This window comes from Lepisosteus oculatus, chromosome 26, assembly GCF_040954835.1.
Source record: "Lepisosteus oculatus isolate fLepOcu1 chromosome 26, fLepOcu1.hap2, whole genome shotgun sequence".
Taxonomy (NCBI): Eukaryota; Metazoa; Chordata; class Actinopteri; order Semionotiformes; family Lepisosteidae; genus Lepisosteus; species Lepisosteus oculatus.
Window position 1 is genome coordinate 650,500 of NC_090721.1, and position 21,680 is coordinate 672,179.

At 47.2% G+C, this 21,680-nt stretch overlaps 1 protein-coding gene across 4 annotated transcripts in view; it reads left to right on the forward strand.

The window, feature by feature from the left end:
* ppm1e (protein phosphatase, Mg2+/Mn2+ dependent, 1E) overlaps window positions 1–21,680 on the forward strand; it is a 45,433-nt gene that overhangs the window by 12,528 nt on the left and 11,225 nt on the right. Inside the window, exon 2 of one of the 4 annotated variants that reach the window (XM_015367644.2) lies at window positions 16,014–16,332. The exons of 2 other annotated variants lie outside the window; for them this stretch is intronic. In XM_015367644.2, coding sequence (XP_015223130.1) covers window positions 16,268–16,332 — 65 coding nt within the window. In that variant the 5' untranslated portion in view covers window positions 16,014–16,267. Of the gene's footprint in view, window positions 1–5,208; window positions 5,272–16,013; window positions 16,333–21,680 lie in introns of those variants that run through there. One more of the 4 variants, XM_069184502.1, reaches the window with a different exon arrangement.

Here is a 21,680-nt window from a genome sequence, read left to right on the forward strand (position 1 = left end):
GGAACAGAAGGCGTGCTTGGTATGAGAGCCCACCTTTGTTAAAGTGAGCAGCCACCCCAGGTGCAGATCTTTTCCAGTTGTCCTCAACATCAGTCTTCTGCACAAGGAGCTGCACCCACAAGGCTGAGATCATGGACTTGGTGTTTGAGTCTGCTCCATTTTGTGGCTTTGCTATGTGTCTGTTGCATATCATGTCTTAGTATCTTGAAATTGGTCTGGCTTTGGCTGTGCCGGTGAGAGAAGATGTGCTGGGAGAGGCCAGCCTCAGTGGGCCGTGTAGCGCCCTGCAGAGCCGGCGCTGGGCGATAATGAGATGTGTGCTCATGGGCTGCTCTGAGCACGGAAAGGGTTCGGTCTGGGCTGCTGCTGCTAATTCAGAGTTCTGATGCCTCGCTGGTGAATACGGACAGACGACTTCCTTAGGCTCATCACCGCAAGTGACAAGACGTGCTCGGCGCTGTGTCACCTTAATCTCCCCGAGGTTTAAGTGCAAGAACCAGGGCTTTTAAAACTGATACCAGCATAATTCCTAATGTAGTGCTACAGCTTTTTCAAGAACTTAGCTGCAGCTTTTTTTGTTTCCTAGTGAAAACCTTAATGAGGAAGAATTCCGATAGTCAAGGCTGGAATTCAGCTTGTTTCCGGATTATTCCGGTGCTGCCCCTCCAGGATCAAGACCTGGGGCCCTCTTATAGAGCCGTCTCAAGAAGGGGCCAAAGTGTCACACGAAAGGTGTGCCCAAAATTCCATATTCACCTGGATGTGTTATGATAGGAAGGAAGTTTCATGTTGCTCTTCAAATGGAATGACTTTACCTTTTCAATCAGGCACACCTTTGCCAGATTGAAGACTTAGCTCACTTACCTGGCAGAGGAATCACAGTAATGAAATCAATTGTTCATAAATAATGTAGTATTAGCATTTCATTGCGGTTAGTAATGTAGTTAAGTGGCTTTTAAGCTTTTGTTAATGATAAATAGTATATAAAACCTAATTCACAATGACTCTCCTAAACACTTATCGGTGATTCACTACGTCAGATCGATGGCAGGAATATCGAAAAGCTTACCGGTGTGTCAGTAAACACCAAGGTCCGTTTTTAAAAAGCCAGCCTGGGGCGTACCGTTCAAAAGCAGCCCCTCAGCGTGTCCCTCATGCTGAGAGAAGACATTGTAAACAGTTTGAGAGGGGCCTTTTTTCCAGCAAAAAGAAAAGATGTTTTGTGATGTTAATTTATGGAAATAATGATTAGAGACAGGCTACAGATGTGGGGTTCATTGCTTTACTTTTGGAGACTCCTTTGGGTATCCATCTGGGGCAGCATGTTGGCACCGCCTTGTCACCACTTGGGCTCCTGGGTTCAGTTCCCTGGGTGCTGTCTGTGTGGAGTTTGCATGTTCTCCCTGTGTTTGCATGGGTTTCCTCCCACAGTCGAAAGACATGTTGGCAGGTTAATGTTAGTTGGCTACTGTGAAAATTGACCCTGGTGTGTGAGTCTGTTTCTGTGTGCCCTGTGGTGGACTGCAGACCCTTTCAGGGTGTGTCCTGCCTTCCAGCCCTCGTCCGCCAGGATAGACTCTGGCTCCCTCGGGGCCCTGTACTGGAAGAAGCAGTTAGCTGAATGGATTGTATCCGTCTGACCTTCAGTCATGAAGACCTGTGAATCGTGAAGGGACAGCAGTTTTCTGAAAGCTCTGCCAGGTCAGGAGCAAGAGGGCATGGCCATGAAGGCAGGCGAGCTGGGCACTTGGAAGGCATGAGGATCAGAGACGAGCCAGCTGGTGAATTACTGTACATAATACTGGCTGAGTAGAGTTGCGCATGAATGGCTCAGGCAGTTGTGCTTTGGACAGATGTTGGCATCGAAAAGCTAGTCACCCCTGTCGCCAAGCTCTGCGGACAGGAGCGGGTTAAGGCTGCTCGTTCTTGTGAGGGGGAGCTGTGCTGTGTGTCACTCAGCCCACACAAGTCAGTGGGGCTCCAGGCACGATTCTCCCTGTAATCGCACTGCGCTGGAGCGGTTGTTGCCAGTGCTGTGTCATTAGGAAATGAAAGGAATCGTGAGAGGATGATGAAGGGAGTTCGTCGGGGAGAGGGGTGGCAGCAGGATCACTCTCCTCGGTCATGTCTGTCAACCCCCCCTCCTCCTCGCTGAGAGCCAGCTGGGCTCCAGCCCGGCAGAACCAGAGCTCACTGGTCCAAGTGCTCTGCATTGCTGAGAGACCGGTGTAGTTTGGGGTGCAGATAAACCCCCCAGCCCTGCCAACACCCTAGACCAGGTCTCCTGTGTGGTCTTCACACGTAGACAGATAGCTTCCATCGCACAGCACGGCTGAGTCGGGACAGCTTCAAGCGCAACCCAGAACCCGAACGACTGTCTCGCCATCAGTGAGTCCTGTGAAGTGTAGGTTGGGGGGAGGAAGTTCTGAAGCCCTTCCTGGCATGGCTCTGTGTTTCTGTTGTGTTTCTGGAAGCCTGTATTGTCACCTTGCTCTTCTAGACAATGTGAGGAAGAATAGTGCAAAAACCGGTACAGGAAAACAAAGGAAAACAGAATTCAATTGGGGAAATTAAAGTAGTTCCACTCAGCAGAGAAACCTGATTTAGATCGTGTCCAGTTTATACAGAGGGTTGTCACCTTCCGGGGGATGAAGGGAACTGCTCTTCTTCAGTTTTGAACTAGAAGATCGCAGACGTTGTAAATATCCGGAATGGCCAAAGCAAAGGATGACATCAGGCTCCGGGAGCAGAAAAGTATTAAACTGGACCAGCTGAGTCATAAGTGAACCAATTTAGCTCTTCTCCGCAGGTCATGCGCTGTTGGTTTTGGAAGAAATTGAAAATGTCTCATATTCTGGGGATGCTCGTTTTAACACTGGAGGAATCTGCTCAGCACCGCCAGCAGCCATCAGGCTTGTGAGCTTTACTTTGCCTCTAGCTGGAAAGCGCAGCCAATTCATTCCAGCACTGTGCTTCGCAGGCCTTTTTCCTGCCAGCAGGGAGACCGAGCGGCCGAAGTCAGCAGAGCGCCCCGCCCCCCCAGGGCTGGCCGGGGGACCTCTGTGGGTCTCTGTGGTGCAGCGTGTGTGTGTGCAGAACAGTGTGCAGAAAAACACAGCTGCACCACGGCAGCAGCACGGAATAATACATCAGAACACGAGGACGGTTACAGAGAGGAGAAGGTCATCCAGCCCGTTTGAGAGCAGGGTCTCCGCCTGCCGATTCTCAGAAGAAACCAGGGTATCACATTAACTTGTTACAGACATCCACAGCCCTTCGTGTAAAGAAGTGTTCCTGGTTTTAAATACACTACCACACAGTTTCCACTTGCGTCCTCTGGGTTGGGTTTCTCTGTTCGTTTCGAAATACAAATATGCTTTTTGCAAACATCACTGAAATAATGTCTCGGCCTTGTTTTGGTAAAGACCCTGCTCATGGGGACTGTTTCCTGTGAGCAGCAGTGAGCTCAGCCTGTCGCTGTGCTGTCTCGAGGGCTCCTCTTGCTCTGTTTCACCCTGAGTGAGTCACCAGGCTCCACGAGCGCCTGTCGTAACAGTAGCTCTTATTCCTCATGCCTGCTTCATCTCCTATTCTTTGTCAGACACTTCAGATAAAACAGACTAATTACGACTAATTACAAGGCTTACAGTGCAGCAAGCCTCTAAGCCAGCACCTGCAGAAGAAAGCAGTCAGTTCATGAGTCCGTCTTTTTTCGAGAATGGCTTTTGCAATGTCAGGAAATTGCACCTGGGGATCGCTGTGATCAACATGACATGCAGCATGACTGGCCCAGCGATTGCGCTCCTCGAGAGGAAGGGCGAGGTGGCCGAACCCGAAGACGGGCTGAGTGGAAGACATGAAGCAGGCCTGGCAGTTCACGACAACCCCTGTGCATGATGACGAAGGGGGGCGCTGGGCGGAGGGGCAGGGGGACCTGGAGCTGTGTGCTTGTGCTGCTGGGCTCAGGGTTTCTAACAGGCAGGAGCAGCAGCAGCATGGCAGCTGTGGAGCAGAGTTAACCCCTTCACACCTGGGCTTGGCAGTGAGACGTGGGGCACTGTTAGTCATCTCCTCTGACTTATTTACTATGATATTCTCTTCATTGAAAATCATGGAACACAGGTCAGGTTATCAGCTTCAGAAATGTGGCTGGCAAGCTTGTTCCTGACTCCCACAAAACTGTTGTGTAGAGAAAAGTGCCTCATTTCTAATTTGTCAAGGTGTTTTCCATCTGCAGCCTCTGGATAATTCAGTTCTTTTTCTTTATTTGGGAAAAGAGATGCAGGGCTCCGTAGTGCCGTGGGAGGTGTCCGGGGTCTAGTGTGGCCCAGCTATGATGGGGTGTTCGGACAGGAGTAGGAACACTGGGGTGAGAGAGCAGCCTGTCGGCGGAGTGGTGCAGTTTGATAATCCCGCAGATTACAGTTCGCAATCCCAGACGCGCAGAAATCAGAAGATGCTTTTTTTTCCATTTAAATAGATCTCTGTGAAGCCCCGAGCCCGAGGAGGAGGACTTCACTGACACGCCCGCTGTAAAAGCAGTTTAAGATCATACTAATTGCATTGCCTCTGTTGCTCTAAAGCTGTAATCCTTCTTCTAGAGACACTCCAGTATGTAGTGACCTAGTTTGACCTGATAGGACTTGCTGTATTATTGTCAGAACCACTGTTTCCAGTGTTTAGATGGTTGAAGAATATAAGATTAAAGGCTGTAAAGGAGAGGTCATTTATGACCGTTTTGCTCAGATGTTATTAGTTTATTACCTGTGTGAATTTAAATTTACCCCTGAATGTTTCTACCGTCTAGGGAGAAGGATTGTTCCAGACCCCACAGCTCTTTGTGTATTGAAGCGTTTCCTATTCTCCCTAAAAATGTATCCCTTTCCTTTCCTGTCCTTGTTTCACAGCCGAGTCAGAGGTAGGGCTCAGTACAGGGGGAACCCGTTTTATAAATCGACTCGAAATTCGTCGTTTCGCATTTCTGTCCTCAGTTCACTAAGACAGCTAAATCTATTGCGCGGCGCACAGACCCGCGGTGACGTAGGGCGGCCGGCGCCCCCGTGTCCAGCTTGCGGGCTGTGAGTGGTGCGCGCCCACATCGCGAGTGCGCGCTTCATGCTCGTGTACTTGTCCAACCCTTTACCCGGGGCTGGGAGATCACGTGCTGGTGTGAAGTTAATTGCTATTAAGAGTCTCTGTGAAAACAGACGTGAGAAAACACTTCAGAAATTGTGAAGGGCCGCTGTCGGGCACATTGAATCCATTAGCAAGGTAAGAAAGAGGACATACTTGTCGCATCTCTTTCTGTTTATTGTTTGTTAAGAGCTCTGTTGTATGCGTATACACGTGTCTGAACTGGAGGTGTTGAGGACACATCTCAAGCTTATTACTTTATTTCTTATGGATATTCATTCCCCTTTCTAAGTCGTTTCACTATTGCCATGTTTTAGGACTTGTAAGGAAGAGACCCCCTGTATACATAGATAAAAAACTTTCAGGGAAGTGATTACTACGTTTTACATTTTATTCAAATTATATATATGTAAAGTAAGTGTAAACAATTTATCAAATTATATTTTACTTTCTAAATTTAACTTAAATTACTACTAAACTACAAAATTAAATTTGACACCCTGTCTCAAGAGAGCCTTCACAGTCCTACAAGTGTCAACATTGTTACAGGTACTAGAAACGCATCAGACGAACACCCACCCAGGGCCTCCTGCTGCTGCACTGAACATATGAAGAGATGTCATGCTTGTTACACCAGCCCCAGTCCAGAGAGTCACCTGTTTTCAAAGATTAGCAGCTCCTGTATGTTACTGATTTTCAAGCAAGTCAATTGCTCAATTAAGAAAACCCTGGTCTTTGAGGGCTGAAAAAAATGATCTCTAAATTGTTTACTTTAGCAAATCTCCTGTTTAATCTACATTGACTTCTTAAGAAACTGTTGGATTGAAGGTGATTTAAAGATGATCTACAAAACCTTCTGTATTGCAGGTCTCCAGGGTTGGAGATCCAAGTTTTTGGTCCTTAACAAATGTCTCCATCACAAAATAATTAATTAAAGACCAATAAGTCCTTCTTTTAGTCATGTTACTAAAGTAGGAGCATCATGAAACACTGTGCAAGTTGCAAAACAATTCAATAGACTTGGACCACATTCAGGTCTGGGCAAACTGGTGACAGTGTAGGCAAATGCAAAGTGTTACCTTCAGTTAGAAAAAATATAAATTATAAGTGTAAAATAATAAGAATGAGTAATAAAAGTCAAACAGAATGGTTAATATATAGAGTTAAAAGTGTAGATTGGTGAGCATGTTTGAATGAAAAGGTATTGCTACTCTGGAATCAGTCCAGAAAAGAGGAACCAACCACTGGTGTGAATGTACTGTATAATGCATTTAAACTGAGAACAATTTACAAAAAGGGTGGTAGGAGAATGGAACAAGCTGCATGGTAATGTTGTTGAATCTGGCAAACTGACTTCTTTAAAAGATCTTTGAATTACTATGCTTCTGAAACATCAGATGGGTCTTGAGACTGAATGGGATGGGTCTTGTTGGTAACCCTTTCTAATGTATTATAACCATTTATGTAATTAGGTGAAATCGGCTCACAATATTCTTGGTTCTGGCCTGCAGATGTTTAGTTCCTTTAGCGTGGGTGTATGTCCGTCCCCTGAGACCGGGAATCACTCCTGTCTCTCCTCCTTGACCTCTTGACCTCTCTCAGACCTTGTCTGTACTGTGTGACCCATACCCAACACAGCACTGTGAGTGAGGGTCTGCTAGGGTTTGGAATGCTCCAGCTTCCTGGTAGTAATACATTCCACTCTTCTAGCTTCTTTTAGACAAGTGTACATGGAAATATACAGCAGAGAAATCTCCAGAATCACACTGCCGATTCGTGTGCGGGTTCCTGCGGCTGCTTGCGATATTTACATTGCCACTTTGCTCTTTCCCTTGTTTCCTTTCCAAGCGTCTGCCAGATTCGTGATTTTTCTAAGTCAGTAATTTCCTTGCTGCTCTTTCTGCATCATCTGCAAATGTACCTAGTGAGCTATGCCAGAGCCCAAACTGTTGCTATGGGTGAGGAAGCGAAAAAACACATTGTGGACACTGAAGTGTGCAATGGTTTGAGTCGGGGATGCGTGCTGGACTCCCGGAGGGAACTGGGAGCAGGGTTAGCAGCAGATCTCTTCAGAGAACCCTGCTCACAATCAGCAGCGGCCGTGACCCCTGACCTGCAGGTCACATCCAGAGCTCCGATTGGTGACCTGTACCCAGTAAAATCAAGCTCTACTCCCGCAAGTGTCTTCTAGTTTTTATGCTGCACCTTTTGCTCTGTTTCAACTAAACCGATCTCTTTCAAGGCTCAGAGGGTCTTTTAAAGTTGCTGGTTCAAAGGAGTCGAAATGCCTGCAGATGGTGGGGCCTGGGTACAGGTGCTCAGGTCCGTTTCCAGTCACTGCACTCCTGCTGCATATTAATATAGAACACGATGCTCTCAGATCATAATATGCTTTGAGAAATTGCATATTTTTCTTTATTCAAAACCCTGCTTTACTCAGAGGATTTTTTAAAGATGCGTGTTCATCTGGAGACCCTGAATCACCACAAGCAGTTCCTTGTAGACAGCTTCTCGTCAGTGGTGATGGTAGGGCTGGACAGGAACAGTTCAGTGAGTTGCTTACTGATGCATGCTAACTGGCCTTTTCTGCGCCGTACAAATTAGCAGCTTGTTTTTGCTTTCAACAAGTATAAAAATAGCACACATGTACTTTACCCTGTCTTTCAAATTGTACCCTTATTTTTCAAAATGCATTTTCCTCTGCAGCAGGTGCAGTTTTCCAAAGTGACTTACAGAGACTAATGAACTATGGCATCAACAACTGCTGTTGTTGCAGCACTTAGTCACTTACAATAAGACTTTAAATTTCCATCTTTACCAAAGGACGGAGCTCAAGGAGGTTTGATAAGCTGCTAACAATGACACATGGCATAGTGGCACAGCTAGGGAATGAACTGGGAATCACCCGAGATTAATGCCCTTTACCCCCAGCCTTGGAGCAGCTCAGCCTGGTGAGGGGGGAGCAGTCTGATCTGTGTGAGTTTGACACTGCCGCCAGTGAAGCACAGCAGAAACAACACGGACTTTTGCGAATCTCTGGTGCCTGTGGGAGAATTTGTGTGAGAGTGAGAGTGTATGTGTGTGAGAGTGCATGTGTCTGTGTGTGAGTGCGTGACTCTGAGTGTGTGTGTGAGAGTGCATGTGTCTGTGTGTGAGTGCGTGCGTGACTCTGAGTGTGTGTGTGTATGTGAGTGCATCTGAGAGTGCTGGGCTGTGCATGTGTGCGTGAGTGCACGCATGTATATAGTGGTTTTACAATAAAAATAGCTCACATGCTTCGCTGTTGCTTTGGTAACAACTTTGGGACCGTACGTACCCAGCCTGATAGCTGTGTTCTGCTGGAGAAAAGACAGAAACAACCCTTTCTATTTTAATCAATAACTGAATTCTTAAAATGACCTGTGGATGTGTTGAGTACGTGTTGGCTTCTTTTAGATATTTAGCTCATAGTTTGAGAACAGAGAACCAACCCATTAAAATGGGAAGGACGCCCCTCTGGCTGGCTCCTGGCGCTTGATCCTGCTGCAGCAGGCAGGGCACATTCCCAGCTCCAACCAGCCTTGTGAGGATCAGAAATACACGCATGTAGCAAGCAGGGCTCATACAGTCGGTAGCTTCCCCCAGGAATTTCAAGTGATAAACTGGAACATGTAATCTCACTTAACTCACTTGTGGGAAAACCTGTAAGTCTCGGTGCCAATGTCCCTTAAGAGCTGGAATCATGAGTGATATGTTTATCGAAGAGGTTTGATAAAGAAAGTAGTGTTGATAATGGGACGGACGCTTTTATGAGGTTGAGCCCACCTCTTCATCAGGCCTATGGACCTTTTTGTGAGCATTTAGAATCTCAGCCTGTTAATTGAATTACAGCTGCGAGTCACTGTGTGCTTACAGCACCCTGTTCCTGTCCCCAGCTCGCTAAGTATCACTGCCTGAATGTTGCTGGAGCCCAGACAGACACGGCCCAGCTCAAGTAGGTCACCCTTCCCAGCAGCCCCTGCAGCCCCCCTCACTGGGCGCCATTAATCACGCCCATGTGGCATCGTCCTGCGCCCTGCGCCCCGCCGCATCGCCGCTCACCTTCACCTTCTCTCCTGGTACGCAGCCTCGCTCGCTCTGTGTGTTCACCTCATCTGTCCCACTTTCCCAGTTTCCCAGTTTCCCACATTCCCTTCCTGGTCCCCTGTGCGCCAGCACACGCAGAACATTTGGCTTATCCACCTCAAACACTGTGAAGGCTGGTCACAGCCTCAGGACAATCCGCAAAAATCAAGAAATCAGAATGACTTTTGTATCTGAATGTGTCAGGTCTTGAATGCACCTTGAATACATGCCTAGTTGCACTTCTTAAGATTTAACCTGGTATAGAGAACTGCAGATCTAAGTCTGGGGAAATTAGTCCTGTCACAAGAACATCTGAACTGCTGCCAGCTGTATCATCCACGGTTTATTGCAGTGCTTCAGCGTGAAACACTGCTCCACTTCTTGCTCTCCCAAATTTGAGTGCTGTCCCAGATGTTCCAGTGAATTAAGAAGACGAGTTCTGGAGTGGAACGTTTTGCGCCCCAGCCAGCCGGGGAGTACACTATGGAGAGCAGCAGAGAAAGAGGAAGTAGCCGTCTTTCTGCAGGCACCCAGCTTCCTGTTCCTCCTCTCGGCTGAGCGTCGGCCTGATGTCGGCCCGGGCGCTCTGTGCGCTGGCTCTTAATCATCCCAGCAGGATTTGTTTGGCAAATGCATTCCTGGGCCAGGCAAATCGCTGTGGAAACCTGGGGATGTAAATCAGTCAGCTGACTCCTGACACACCTGCCCTTCCTGAACCCCAGCACGATTCTTCTTCCTCGACCGCAGGCTGGCCGCGGGGAGCTCTGCCTCCTCCCTGCGCTGGACTGGTGCTCCCTCCCTATGAAGGGGCCCGGGGCCCCTGAGGGCTCCCATCCTTCCTTCTTCTAACTGCTTCTACAGTTTAGGGTTGCGGGGGAGCTAGAGCCTATCCCAGCAAGCAACAAGTGCAATGAGGGTTACGCCCTCATCATCCTTAGGCACAATTTCAGACATTGTGTCACCCTGATGGCTCACAAAAAACATCTCGCAGTGAGTACACACTCTAACAAAATACTACACTTTCATCAATTAAAAGGCTTCTCAATCGGGTGATTGTCCATTGTCAGTCAGTGCAAGTGGACGCTGGGTCCCTCCACGCCCCACCACATGCTGTTGTCCATTTCCTCATCCCGCTCGTCCAGTCCTCCGCAGGAGCTTGGGGAGCAGGGAGTTCTGCTTTAGCCCCTGGACAGGGCCCACAGTCCCTCATGTGGCCGCGCCATGCTTCTCCCTCTCTCCGGCTCCCGCCCGCTCTGCGCTCACCTGCAGAGGCGTCGGAGCAGCTGTCCCTGCCGCGTGAGTTCATCCAGGGCTCTGCCAGGCTCCTGGAAGTGGTTTCCAAGGGCTGGGCAAGACTGGCATCGGAAAGGGCCTGTTGCACCAGCCCTGAGGAAAACCCTCAGCTATATATCACCAGGCGTGGCCAGGATTTGAGCTGGGTACTTTACCCCCAGTCCAGTCAAGCTCCTTTTTTACACTTCTGTGCTGCTGCAGTACAAGGACCTGTGTGACAGAGAAAGACCCTCACAGCCCACCTAGCAGTTACTGTAATGGAGGTCATGTGACCTCAGCTGGTTATGTGAGACTCATACAGGAATGGCATATTTCTCAGTGAGAGAGATGGAGAGATGATTTCTCTCTGACGATTCTCCAGGCTCCTGCCTGCCTGCTTGCTCCTTTCAGACAGTCTGAACAGTAGACAGGCTATAAGGATCCAATTTGTTTAATGTGAAAACTTTCGCTTAATTAGCTATTCATAGATTTGTGTCTTAAATAGTTTTATTCCTAAAACTTCACCAACCTCACATCACTTTAATGAGACGTATCTGCTTAGTGCTCCTGACACGCTCTGCTACTTTGGAACAAAAGAGAGATGATTATTAAATCGAGCGCCTGTGTTTTCCGAATGCGTTTAATTTGCACAAGTCTTAATTTATCGCTATTAGCTTTTAGGAAGTGGATAATAGATTGTGATCTGTGATGCTCTCACATACATTGCGCTCATTTAAGAGTTTTAACTGAATAATCTGATACAGACTCTTCGGTTAAAAGGGCCTGTATTTTGCACCACATCTCCTGTGTTTTACATCTAGAATGAAGTAAAACTAAAGAGAAGCAATACTTTGCAAATGCATGAGTGATAAAAGTGAAGGACCTGTATGAGGCCTGTCCACATTCCTAGCGTGAATCTTCCTCTTAATTCAGCTGGTGAAGTATTTTCTACTGCAGTTTAGTGCTGGAGGAGGTGATTCTCCTCTGATAAATCTAGTGTTATTCAGGATCTTTTGGGGCAAAAGGCGCTATATAAATACAATTTATTGGCATTGGCAGTGGAGGGTGGCTGAGGGGTGTGGTGATTAGCCCTGCTTGCTCACAGCTCTGGAGCCCTGGTTCGATTCTGGCCAGTCTACCTTGGGGCTCCCGCAGAGCCTGACAGGGATGATCAGGCAAAGGGATTTCCAGGGGCAGGCTGGGCAGACCGGGGGCAGACCGGGGGGCAGGCTGGGCAGCTTGGGGCAGACCGGGGGCAGGCTGGGCAGCTGTCCTGGCCTCTTCGATGTCGGCAGTAAGATAACAGAAACCTCCTGATTGACATAAGAGTTCTGTTCTGCTAACCCTTGCGGGACGTTCCTGTGGACCTGGTAATGTTTCTGCTGCTCTGCTCTGGGCTGGTTTTTGAACAGCAGTATCTAATGTTGTTGACACTGTTCTAATTGAAATCTTACTAATGCATTACAGAATCTTGATGTTACTTCTCTTGATTTAAATTCCGCTATAAATCCCTCCATTTTGTTTGCCTTTCGTATTACTTCTCCACCTTCTCTAGAATGTGTCATGATGTCTCGGCGTGAGTCGCTCAGTGCTTCCCATCTTGTTTCTGGTAGTCTGGGCTGCCTGCCTGTGACACTCTCACTTGTCATCTGAGTTTGTACCGCGTACTCTTTTCCCTAGTAGTTTCTAGATCAGGCTCTGACATTTTCACAATGCCTGGCATGTCTCCCTGCTTCTTACGCCACCCAGGAGGTTCTGGTGGTTCTGTTCTGGCAGTCCCAGTCCGTGTGGGAGGGATGCTTCCTCGGTTGTGTCTGGACCTGGCAGTACTCCAGGTGCCGGCTGTGTAGGAAAGCTCTGCCGAATTGACTCCTCTCCAAATTCACTTAAGCACACTTCTTTTGCTTTCTGGGCATCGACAGCCTTGTATTTTATTACCCTGAAGGTACTATACTTACACTGGGGCTGTGGAAATCGGGATCTCCGTGCAGAGGCTGCAGAAAGACCGATTCTGCTCACGCTGGGATGGAGAGACTTCTGTGGTTTTCAAATGCTTTCTGCATTGGATTGATAAAGCTATCAATATCAATAGAGATTGATCATAATTTCTCCCATCCTCCTGATGTGTGAGATGTGTCACAGACGTCCCAGGACCAGATCACACATGTACATGAAATTCAATCTACAGTTATGGACTGAAGTGCTGTCAATATGTCAATATCTTAAATAGAAGAAACTACTGAATGGGAGAAATAAGAAAGAATATTTCATCTGCTTTAGGGCTGTTCATATCTCTATACAAACACATGATAAAATAACCTGATGTTAAATGTGCACAGAGAATTCTTGTTCTTTGTTGCAGGAATGGTGCTTATAGCCATGTGCTAGAGTTAGCATCCCAAGAGTGCTTTTGTTAATCTAAATCTGTGGCACAGAGCAGATTACACTCAAGATGGGATGGCCTGTGTTTTTGCACATAATAGAAAGCCTGCCTTGCACAGGAGGTGTAAATAGAGCTGTATATAGGTGTACATAGAGCTGGAGATTGAAAGTAGTTCATCTATTAAATTACAGCATCCTACATAGCTTGGATCCTGTTTCGTATGGAGACCACAATGCGCGCACGGTGGAGCCACGTTTTGAAATTTCCAGCATTTGTTGTGGTTTGCCTGCAAAGGAGAAAAGCACTCAGGGATACAAGCATTTGGGTGAAGACAGCAACGGCAGGTGCAATATTTCCCTCTTATTGAGTATTGAGGCTGGTTCATATTGCTCTCTGGAATTTCAGTGCCAGCACACTGTATGTCAGGCACTGGAAAAACAGACCCTCTTCTTGTCCAGCACCCGAACTGTGGAATGACCATCCAGCAGTCATCAGGGACAATGAAAGTTTTTTTAATTCTAAATTGAAGAGTTATAGGTCTTTGATGTGTTATGCATGAAACCTATTTGTGATGGTACAGCAGGTTCAGACAAGATGGAGGCCCTTGTCTGGACCACATTTCCCAGAATGCTGTGGTGAATGAGCTGCAAATTGCAATAGCATCCAGGGTTGGTTTGTTTCTTTTTTGTCTTGTTCTGTCTTGTCTGAGGGATACAGATCAGAACCTGTGTGTTGCACATTCACCAGAGGGGAGAAGGATGTGACTGACTGAGGGACAAAAGAACATGTGAGTCTTGTGAAAGTCCCAGTGAGACTAACCACTGTGCCACCATGTTGCCTCTTCTGTAACATGCCAGAGAGTGTGTTGGTTTGTTTGTAGGGGTAGGTGCTGATGCACACTGTAGCACAGAGTCAGTTCCAGTAGCAGCCACACATGACAGCAAACCCCTATAGGTGTCTGAAATTATACAAGACCCAAGTCTGCAGATGCACTAGGAGCTTCTGTTACTACAGTCATGTTTTTTCCGCATGTATGGAAGAGGCCTGGTCTGCTACTACTTTACAGTCCTCAGGAGTAATGAGAATCCTACATATTCGGCTATTCCACTTTGCACAGAGCGCCTCACTCTGAAATATTGTCTACTTACTGGGCAGTGTAGCGTAGCGTTGGAAGGCACAATCCTATAATGGGGGCAGCTATGTTGGAGTTTTGCCCCTCTGGTCTCTGATTCTAAGGAGGATGCTTTTGCGCTGGTGTTGTGGCACTGAAGGAGATACGCAACTGCTGTGCTGGACGTGAGCTCCGGTTGCCCTTGTCATTTATTTGCTCCTTTCATTGTGCTTGTGGTGGCCGACTCGTGATCTTTCTGCATTTTTGAGTCACAAATTAACAAGGCAACAGAGATTCATACACCAAACAGGAACAGCTGGCTGTGACTTTTCAAAAGCATTTTTTTATTTAAGGAACCGAAAAGCTTTTAAATCCCTGCGACGTAGAAGAATGAAATTAAATGGAGACAGGGGTTAGTGATTCAAGAGGCGTGGGAGTTTTGACAGCGCTGTTCTTAAACACATGGTGTCATCTGAGGAGTCTAATGTCCCCCGGATTTTAGAGAGAGAAAATTAGCCTTGATCAAACTCTTCAATGTGTGGGGAAGATGTGATTGTGATGTATAAATAGGGAGAGAGAGGAGCGATGAAATATCCAATTTTCAGTGCACTCCTACTGATTAGGGACAGTGGGTGAGGCAGAAAGAAAGATTGAAGCAGAAGGAGGTTTAGATCCACTGCCATGCTGTTTCCCCAGGATTTCTAAGCAACACTGCCTGTGAGTCATCTAGCTATGAGCTCACCTGCGTAGATGAGGGCTCAGTGCTGTTGGATGCGCAGTCCTGGTGCACACACAGGGCAGAACTGCTACCTCCTGTGACGTTGCAGGGCATTGAACTTTATCCCCATCGCCTTCTAAAAATGCTGAGGGTTAATGAGCTGCATCGGGAAACAGCTCTCAGCGCACTGTTAAAAAACGGGCTGGTGGTTTCAGGGCCACGTGACCGCGGGACTAGCCCACTGCTGCAATGTCTTACAGTGGCCATACCATCCAAGCACAGGGTGGAAGCAGATCATTGAAGATTTCAGGCAGTCAGCTGAATCATTAGTGAATTAGTTAGCTGTTCAGATAACAAATGTAAATGCAATTACATAAATGGAAGGGCAGAGGAAGATTTCTGCAATGACACTCTCTGTGGTCTACAGTCCCCTTGGAAACGGGGAATCGTCACTCTGGGGGTTTGTGTGTGTCAGAGTGACCGGACAGCGGGCACGTCGGGGTACACTAAGCCACTGTGACTTCAAGTCCCCTCAGAGATGATCAAATTGAGGCAGATCTATTTCAGGCCACTCCGGGGGAAAAAAGCCACTCTTTTTTGGGAAAGAATTGAAATGACAAACGTCTGAGGGTCTTTGTTGAATGAGGGTGCTGTTTAAATTTCTGTCTAGCGGCAGAAAAGCATCAGAAACATTTCAAATCTGATCAAGTCTGATGCCAGGGGAGGTTTGATTAATGTGCTGAGCATTGGCTTATTTTCATCATGAATGTTTCTTGTGTAAGAGAAAAGGAATAAACTCAAATACCCTAGTAATATTCTAATCAGCTTCGATCCTTGTACAGAAAAGGTCTTTTCTTGAATGTAGGCTATATTGAAGGATGATGATAAAAAAAGGACCATTATCAAACTTGTGCTACAGAAGCACTTTTTCAATATGGTTTGATATTGTCTGATGCCTTATTTCCCAGTCTTTCCTCTGGGACGCACCTGTGTTGTACAGTTTTCAGCCCAGTTAAAGCTGTTTCACTCATCAAGATCTTACTGAGCAGTATTCAAATTATTTTAGTTCTTAAACTGGACAACAAGAGATGAGCAGAGTTCTGCTTTCCTTGAAAATGATGCCAATACAGGTTATTTGTAAGGCTACATCTTGAGCATAGAAAACTATTCAAATCAATAGGATCGATGAGCTTCATTGATGAAGAGGATCCCTGGGTGCCTCAGGATCAGAACTGAGGTACACTTTGAATGTAACATTTGAAATGCCAGCACGGTGCATTTTCTGTTGTGAGGTTCCTGCAAAAAGATGAACCGGAGTGAAGAGCGGAGCGGTTTGGGATGAGGCTGCTCTAGTGCACCAGGCTCGGAACACTGGAGAGGGAAAAGGGTCTCGCTGCACAGCTGCTCCACAGGGGCCACAGCTGGCAGCGCAGACGGCCTCTCTCCTCGTGGAGACCGGGGAGACTAGCCAGACACTCAGACCTGTCCTGCACGCCTTGGGGGAGCTTGGAGTAGCTGGAGAAAGCCGTGCAAACCTGGAGAGAACATGCAAACTCCACACAGATGGGTGATGAAGGTGGGAATCAAGCCCTGGGATGCAGAACCCACCCGGTGAGGTCGTAGTACAGCCTAGAGCAAAGAATACAATACATCATGAAACGTGAGAGACGAGTGGTGTAACGAACTGCTGGATAGAGTTTTAATGCAGCAAGACATTGATTCTAGTTCTGTAATTCATTATCGCAGGAGAATTGGGTGCTTATATATCAGTGGAGAAAGAGAGAGCTGCATTTCCTCCTACTTTCGACAGGCCCTCAGGCCATCCTCCTCAGAACTGCTTCAGGGGCCCAATTAACTAATTACTGTAGGTTTTTAAGCAGTTAAGAGCTCAGTTAGTGTGTGGGGCCTTGTGGAGATAGAAAGTCTCTACCTTGTCCTACACATCCCCATGTGACTATGAGAAGCTATTCTTAGCTGTTTCTTTAAGCCAAAAGAGTAAGTGATTTTTTTTTTTTAGAAAAGAGATGGAAGACCCTCTAAATCCTCTTTTTCTGTCGTAATACTAACGCAGCTCCTCTGGCTGTTGTCGCACAAGCGACGGGGGGCTCTGGTTGGCTGCGGAAGAGTGTGCCGAAGCAGGCCAGCCAATGAGGACACGTGCACGGCCCCTCCCCCCGCCCCCCCGGCCGTGCGAGAGTGAGTGAGAGAGCGTGTCGGATTTCTATGAATGGAAATGCGGGGGAGGCTCTCAGACAGTGGCAGCCATTGTGGTGTCAGCTGGGGATTGATGAGGCCGTTATCAGCTCCCTCTGAGTCAGTCTCTCTCTCCGAGCCGCCGATGCTTTCGCAGCTCCTGACAGAGCCAGAGCCAGCCTGACAGCACGCCCAGGCCGCCAGAGCTCCCCTTCTGTCACGCCAATCGGGCAGGGCCTTCTTGCAGGAGCCCCACTGCCTCTGCCCCCTGTAACACCCCGACCCCCAGTAGCAAATCATCACACTCGTTGCGATTTTTAGATGCTGTGAACAATAGGAATGCAGATTGTGCCACCGTGATCCCAGGGAAATGGGATCTTATAGTGTTTCCCCTTCATTAACCAGGCTTATTAAATAGATGAGGCTGATTTATCCGAGGTTCACTTGTTCCACACCCCCCCCTACCCTTTGTGTAAAAGAATGTAATTTCCCTTTCCTTGCCTAGACCGCTAACTCGGCAGGGTGTGGCGCAGACTGGCCACCCCTCTTATTCTGCTATATCTGCAAGCTCTGCATTGCCTTACAGGCAGGTTAGAGGGGCAGTGCTTCTGTCCCCGAAGCCTCTGCAAGCTTGCTGGCACCTGGCACCTCACACGAGTGGCTCCTTGGCCAGGAAGCCAGGGGCTGTGCGCTGATCCCTGGGGAGTCCTGGTCTTCCGAATGAATAATCGCACATGGACTGCAGACCAGGCTGCACGATGTCATCAAGAAAGGGCTGCATAGCTTTAAAACGAAAGCTATAACCCCTGTTATGAGTTATGAAAGCTTATTAGTGGTGTGATGTACTCCCTTGCACTCGTTTGTGTGTAGAACAGGTAATGGCTCCTGTTAATATATTTATAGAAAAGCACTACTAATGTCATGCTAATCAGGTATACCAGAAACTAATGGCATTTTGGACAGCTTTCTCTTCAAGACTCGGTAAAATCAGTTCAGTAAAAAGAAAGGATTTGTTCATGTACATTCAAATTCTAATTATGTAAAGATCATGTACCAAACAAAAATTGCAATAGATTACAATGAAATTGCTCAAACTACATCATATCATAGCATAGCTTCACTTATACCCTCTAAAAACAATATTATAGCAGTCAGGGAATATATCCTGCTGGAAAATCACTTCATATGATGATCGTGTTGGAAACTCAGCAGTCTGACTCTTATAGTGTAAAGTCAAGTTTGAGGAGTGTAACAGATTATAGTGCTGTGTTTCAAAATAAGCTAATGAGAAAGTCTTCGGGCTTTAATTATATTTGCTGTCTGTAATAAAGATGAGGATTTTTTGACACTAAGTGTGTTCTCTATTAGGAGTGTTGTTAGACTTGTATTTTTCTTTAATCACTAATTGGTTTCTTTTTAATAATTGCTACCAGGTGTTCTAGAGAAAACCAAACACGAATCAAAAAGGCCAAAATAATAGTCACTGTTCACTCGGTTAGTTTTTTTCTCCTTTGTATTGTATTCAATTCCATAACAGGTCTATGACCGTTGTCTATTGTGCTAAAGACAATAAATTAATATAGCAGTATTATAATAATTTTATCATTTAATTTGTATCAAAATTCTTAATTGTTTGTAATTTGTATAGCACTTCTCAGAAGTGAGAAATGACTAAATCAAATTAAAAGTAAGGTGGAACTGGAAGTGGACCAGATTGTGGAAACAAGTCCAGAGTGGGGTTTAGCTATACTGGTATACTGTCACCCACTGGTCCACCAGTCTCCAGTCCCAGTGCTGACTGGGCCCGGCCCTGCTGAGATCGTGAGGCCTAAGATCAGGGTACGAGGCGGTGACACTGCTGTCGCCCTAGTCTGAGGAAGCATGCTGGAGGAAAGCGGGTTTCTGCCTCGCTTCTCCTCACCAGCCGTCAGAAGACCCTGCAGAGAGGGGAGATCTCAGCCATCCAGTCGATCTGACCAGAGGTCAGCGCTGGTCCTGTGTGTCCCAGCAGCTGCTGCCCAAAAGCTGTAGAGAAGAACATGCACCGGGTACCCCAGGAACTCTGGGACATTTTCAATCTGACTGCAGCCTGGTCCAGATATGGTGCTCAAGGTCACCCCCGTTTCAGGATTAAAATAGATCATTGGTGACAACACTTTCTTTCTCTGACTGACACGGATTACACCTCGGTAACGTCAGGCATACACTGTAGAGACTCTCCTTTTTGTTGCAAATGCGCACTTTCATTTGTGGTAAGAATGATGTGCTCGTTACTAAGTAACGTGCACAGCGTGAAGAAAGAAACCGCTGACAGACTGAACTAGGTGTTTGGATTAAAGGAGTCCTGTTTAATTAAAATAGGCAGAACAGCGAACCGATAGAAATATTAACTTGTCACAGGTGCTCAATTAGTGGGAATACGTAGACTGAGGCATTGTGGGAACAGCAGTAGGCGCTCTGCCAGTCGTGACGATTAAACAAGGATGTTGGCTTCTCTGGCTTGTTCGTACCACTTGTTTCTTACTGGTTCAACTGCCACCTCAGACATGAGCTCTTTCCAGGGGGAGCTGTGCTGGAGGAGGTGGCTGAATTTTGTTGGGAGAAACTGTTCTACTTCAGGAGCTTAAAAATGACTGAAGAACAAGATGCAGAATAACCAGAATAGTGCCGCATGTAGAATGTGAATGAGGTATTTGTGGACTGACTTATTAAACTGTAGTAGTGAGTGTCAAAGCCCCGAGTGCCCGGCCCGCAGATGTAGACCGTGCCGTCATTGGGCTGCCCTTGACGGAGCCTGCTCCACTTCTCCTGCTGGCTGCGCGCCGCTCCAGCTCCTGAAAAACCAGAGCAGCAGGAAAACAAGGAAGGGCAGCGGAAAATCCGCCCTACTTTTTGCTGCAACTTACTTTTTTACTGCTGCTTTTCTAGCACGATAACTCCAGGACGCTGGATCTCAAATTCCTACACAGTGATAATATCACACATCCCAAACAGCTGCAACATGAAGGATTGGTAACAATTTGACACCCCAGAAAATAAAAACTGACGTCACAGGGTCCGCTGTCATGCCAGGCAGGTGCGGGCTGACACAGGCGCTGTAAGCATTGGCAGAGTGGCCCACCGGCAACACTACCATATTCATCAATGGCAGGCTGAGCGCGTTACCGTAGCAACAGCGCCAGATGTCAGTGCTGGTCTGTGTGTTGTCATGGTTACACCATCAGCTGTCAAGCTCTTGATTCATGTTGGATTCTCATGGTTACAACACCAGACAGAGACTGATGCCAATCCCGACTAAGTCACGATAGGAACAGCACCCGCAGGGCAAGGTCATGCTCTAGAACAAACCCCAGATCTTGGTGTTTCTCCCGACTAACCAGATAACCCCTGCGGAAAACCTTAGCACTGAAACACTGTAGGAGGACACGGCTGTAGCACATGCAGTCAAAACACTATAATGGTGCAACAGCCAAACTAGAGCCTTGACAAAACTGCCCCGGTGTTTATTTGAGGGGGTTTTGTCAGTTGTTGTAAGTGATGCTGGGTGGGCCAGAAAGTTGCACTCTCTTTTGAAATAAAAGTATATTTTGCTGCATAACCAGTTTTCCAGTTTGTCACTAGAAAAGAGAACTTCCTCTCAACCGAGGAAGCAAAGGAACTCTTCTGGGGATGGGATGTTCCTATACAAGCTGGCGCAGTGGTCAGCATTGCTGCGGCCCTGGGTTCGATTCCAGATCTGGGCTGCTGTCTGTGTGGAGTCTGCATGTTTGTGTCCATCAGGTGCTCCGGTTTCCTCCCGCAATACAAAATATATTGGTAGATTAATTCACTTCTGGTGAAATTGACCTTGGTGTGAGTGTGCGCGGCCTGTGATGGACTGGCGTCTCATCCAGGGTGTAGCCCACCTTGTGCCTTGTGCTTGCTGCGATAGGCTCTACCTCTTCAATGACCCTGAATTGGATGAAGTGGTTAGAAAATGGATGTTATTATGTACACTCTCTAAAGTATGCAATTCTATCTTCACATTTCTAGATTTCTAACCAATCTCTGACTATAGTGTGAGATGATCCAAGAGCAGGACGCTGAGGTGTCCCCAATGTGTCCCTGGCTGGACACTGTCCAGAACAGGAGAACCAGCTGGCCCGAGACAGCCCTGCATTACAGCATTGTCACGACTAAATTATAATGAGCAGCTGAGAAAACCATCTTCATTTCCAAAGGGACGTCTTTCTTTTTCAGTCATTAGGCTTCCACTGCTGCCGAAACACCACATCGGCGTAACAGAGCTAATGAATGTGTGATTACAGTGTGGCTAATTGGTGTGCGTTAGGAGAGCTCCGGCTCCACTCGTCTCATTCATTCACACCAGGCAGCGTTCTGGCACTCGAGTCTTCTCTCCTGGGGTCTCCTGCTTCTCATTCTGAAGGCCTTGCAGAGCTTTCACTGATATCCAGGGTGGTTAAGGCCTGCAGTCTGACTTACACTTGATCACAGATTTTCTGTGTTTCAGTTTTACATCGATTTCAGTTTTTTGAACAGTTCGCTCCAAATGGTTTGTTTTAGCCAACATGTGGGAGGAGGTCAAATTCCAGTCCTGTCCTGCACTTCTACTCTTGGCTCGCAAGGAGAGATCAGTCTCCAGTCTTCCCGTGAACGAGTGAATAACAGGATTCTGAGTGGTAAAGCATTGCAGTCACCCTGTTTTGCTGCAGCTGGTCACTGTGATCTTGTGTGATCTTACTCTTGTATCTTGCCAAGTGTGCAGC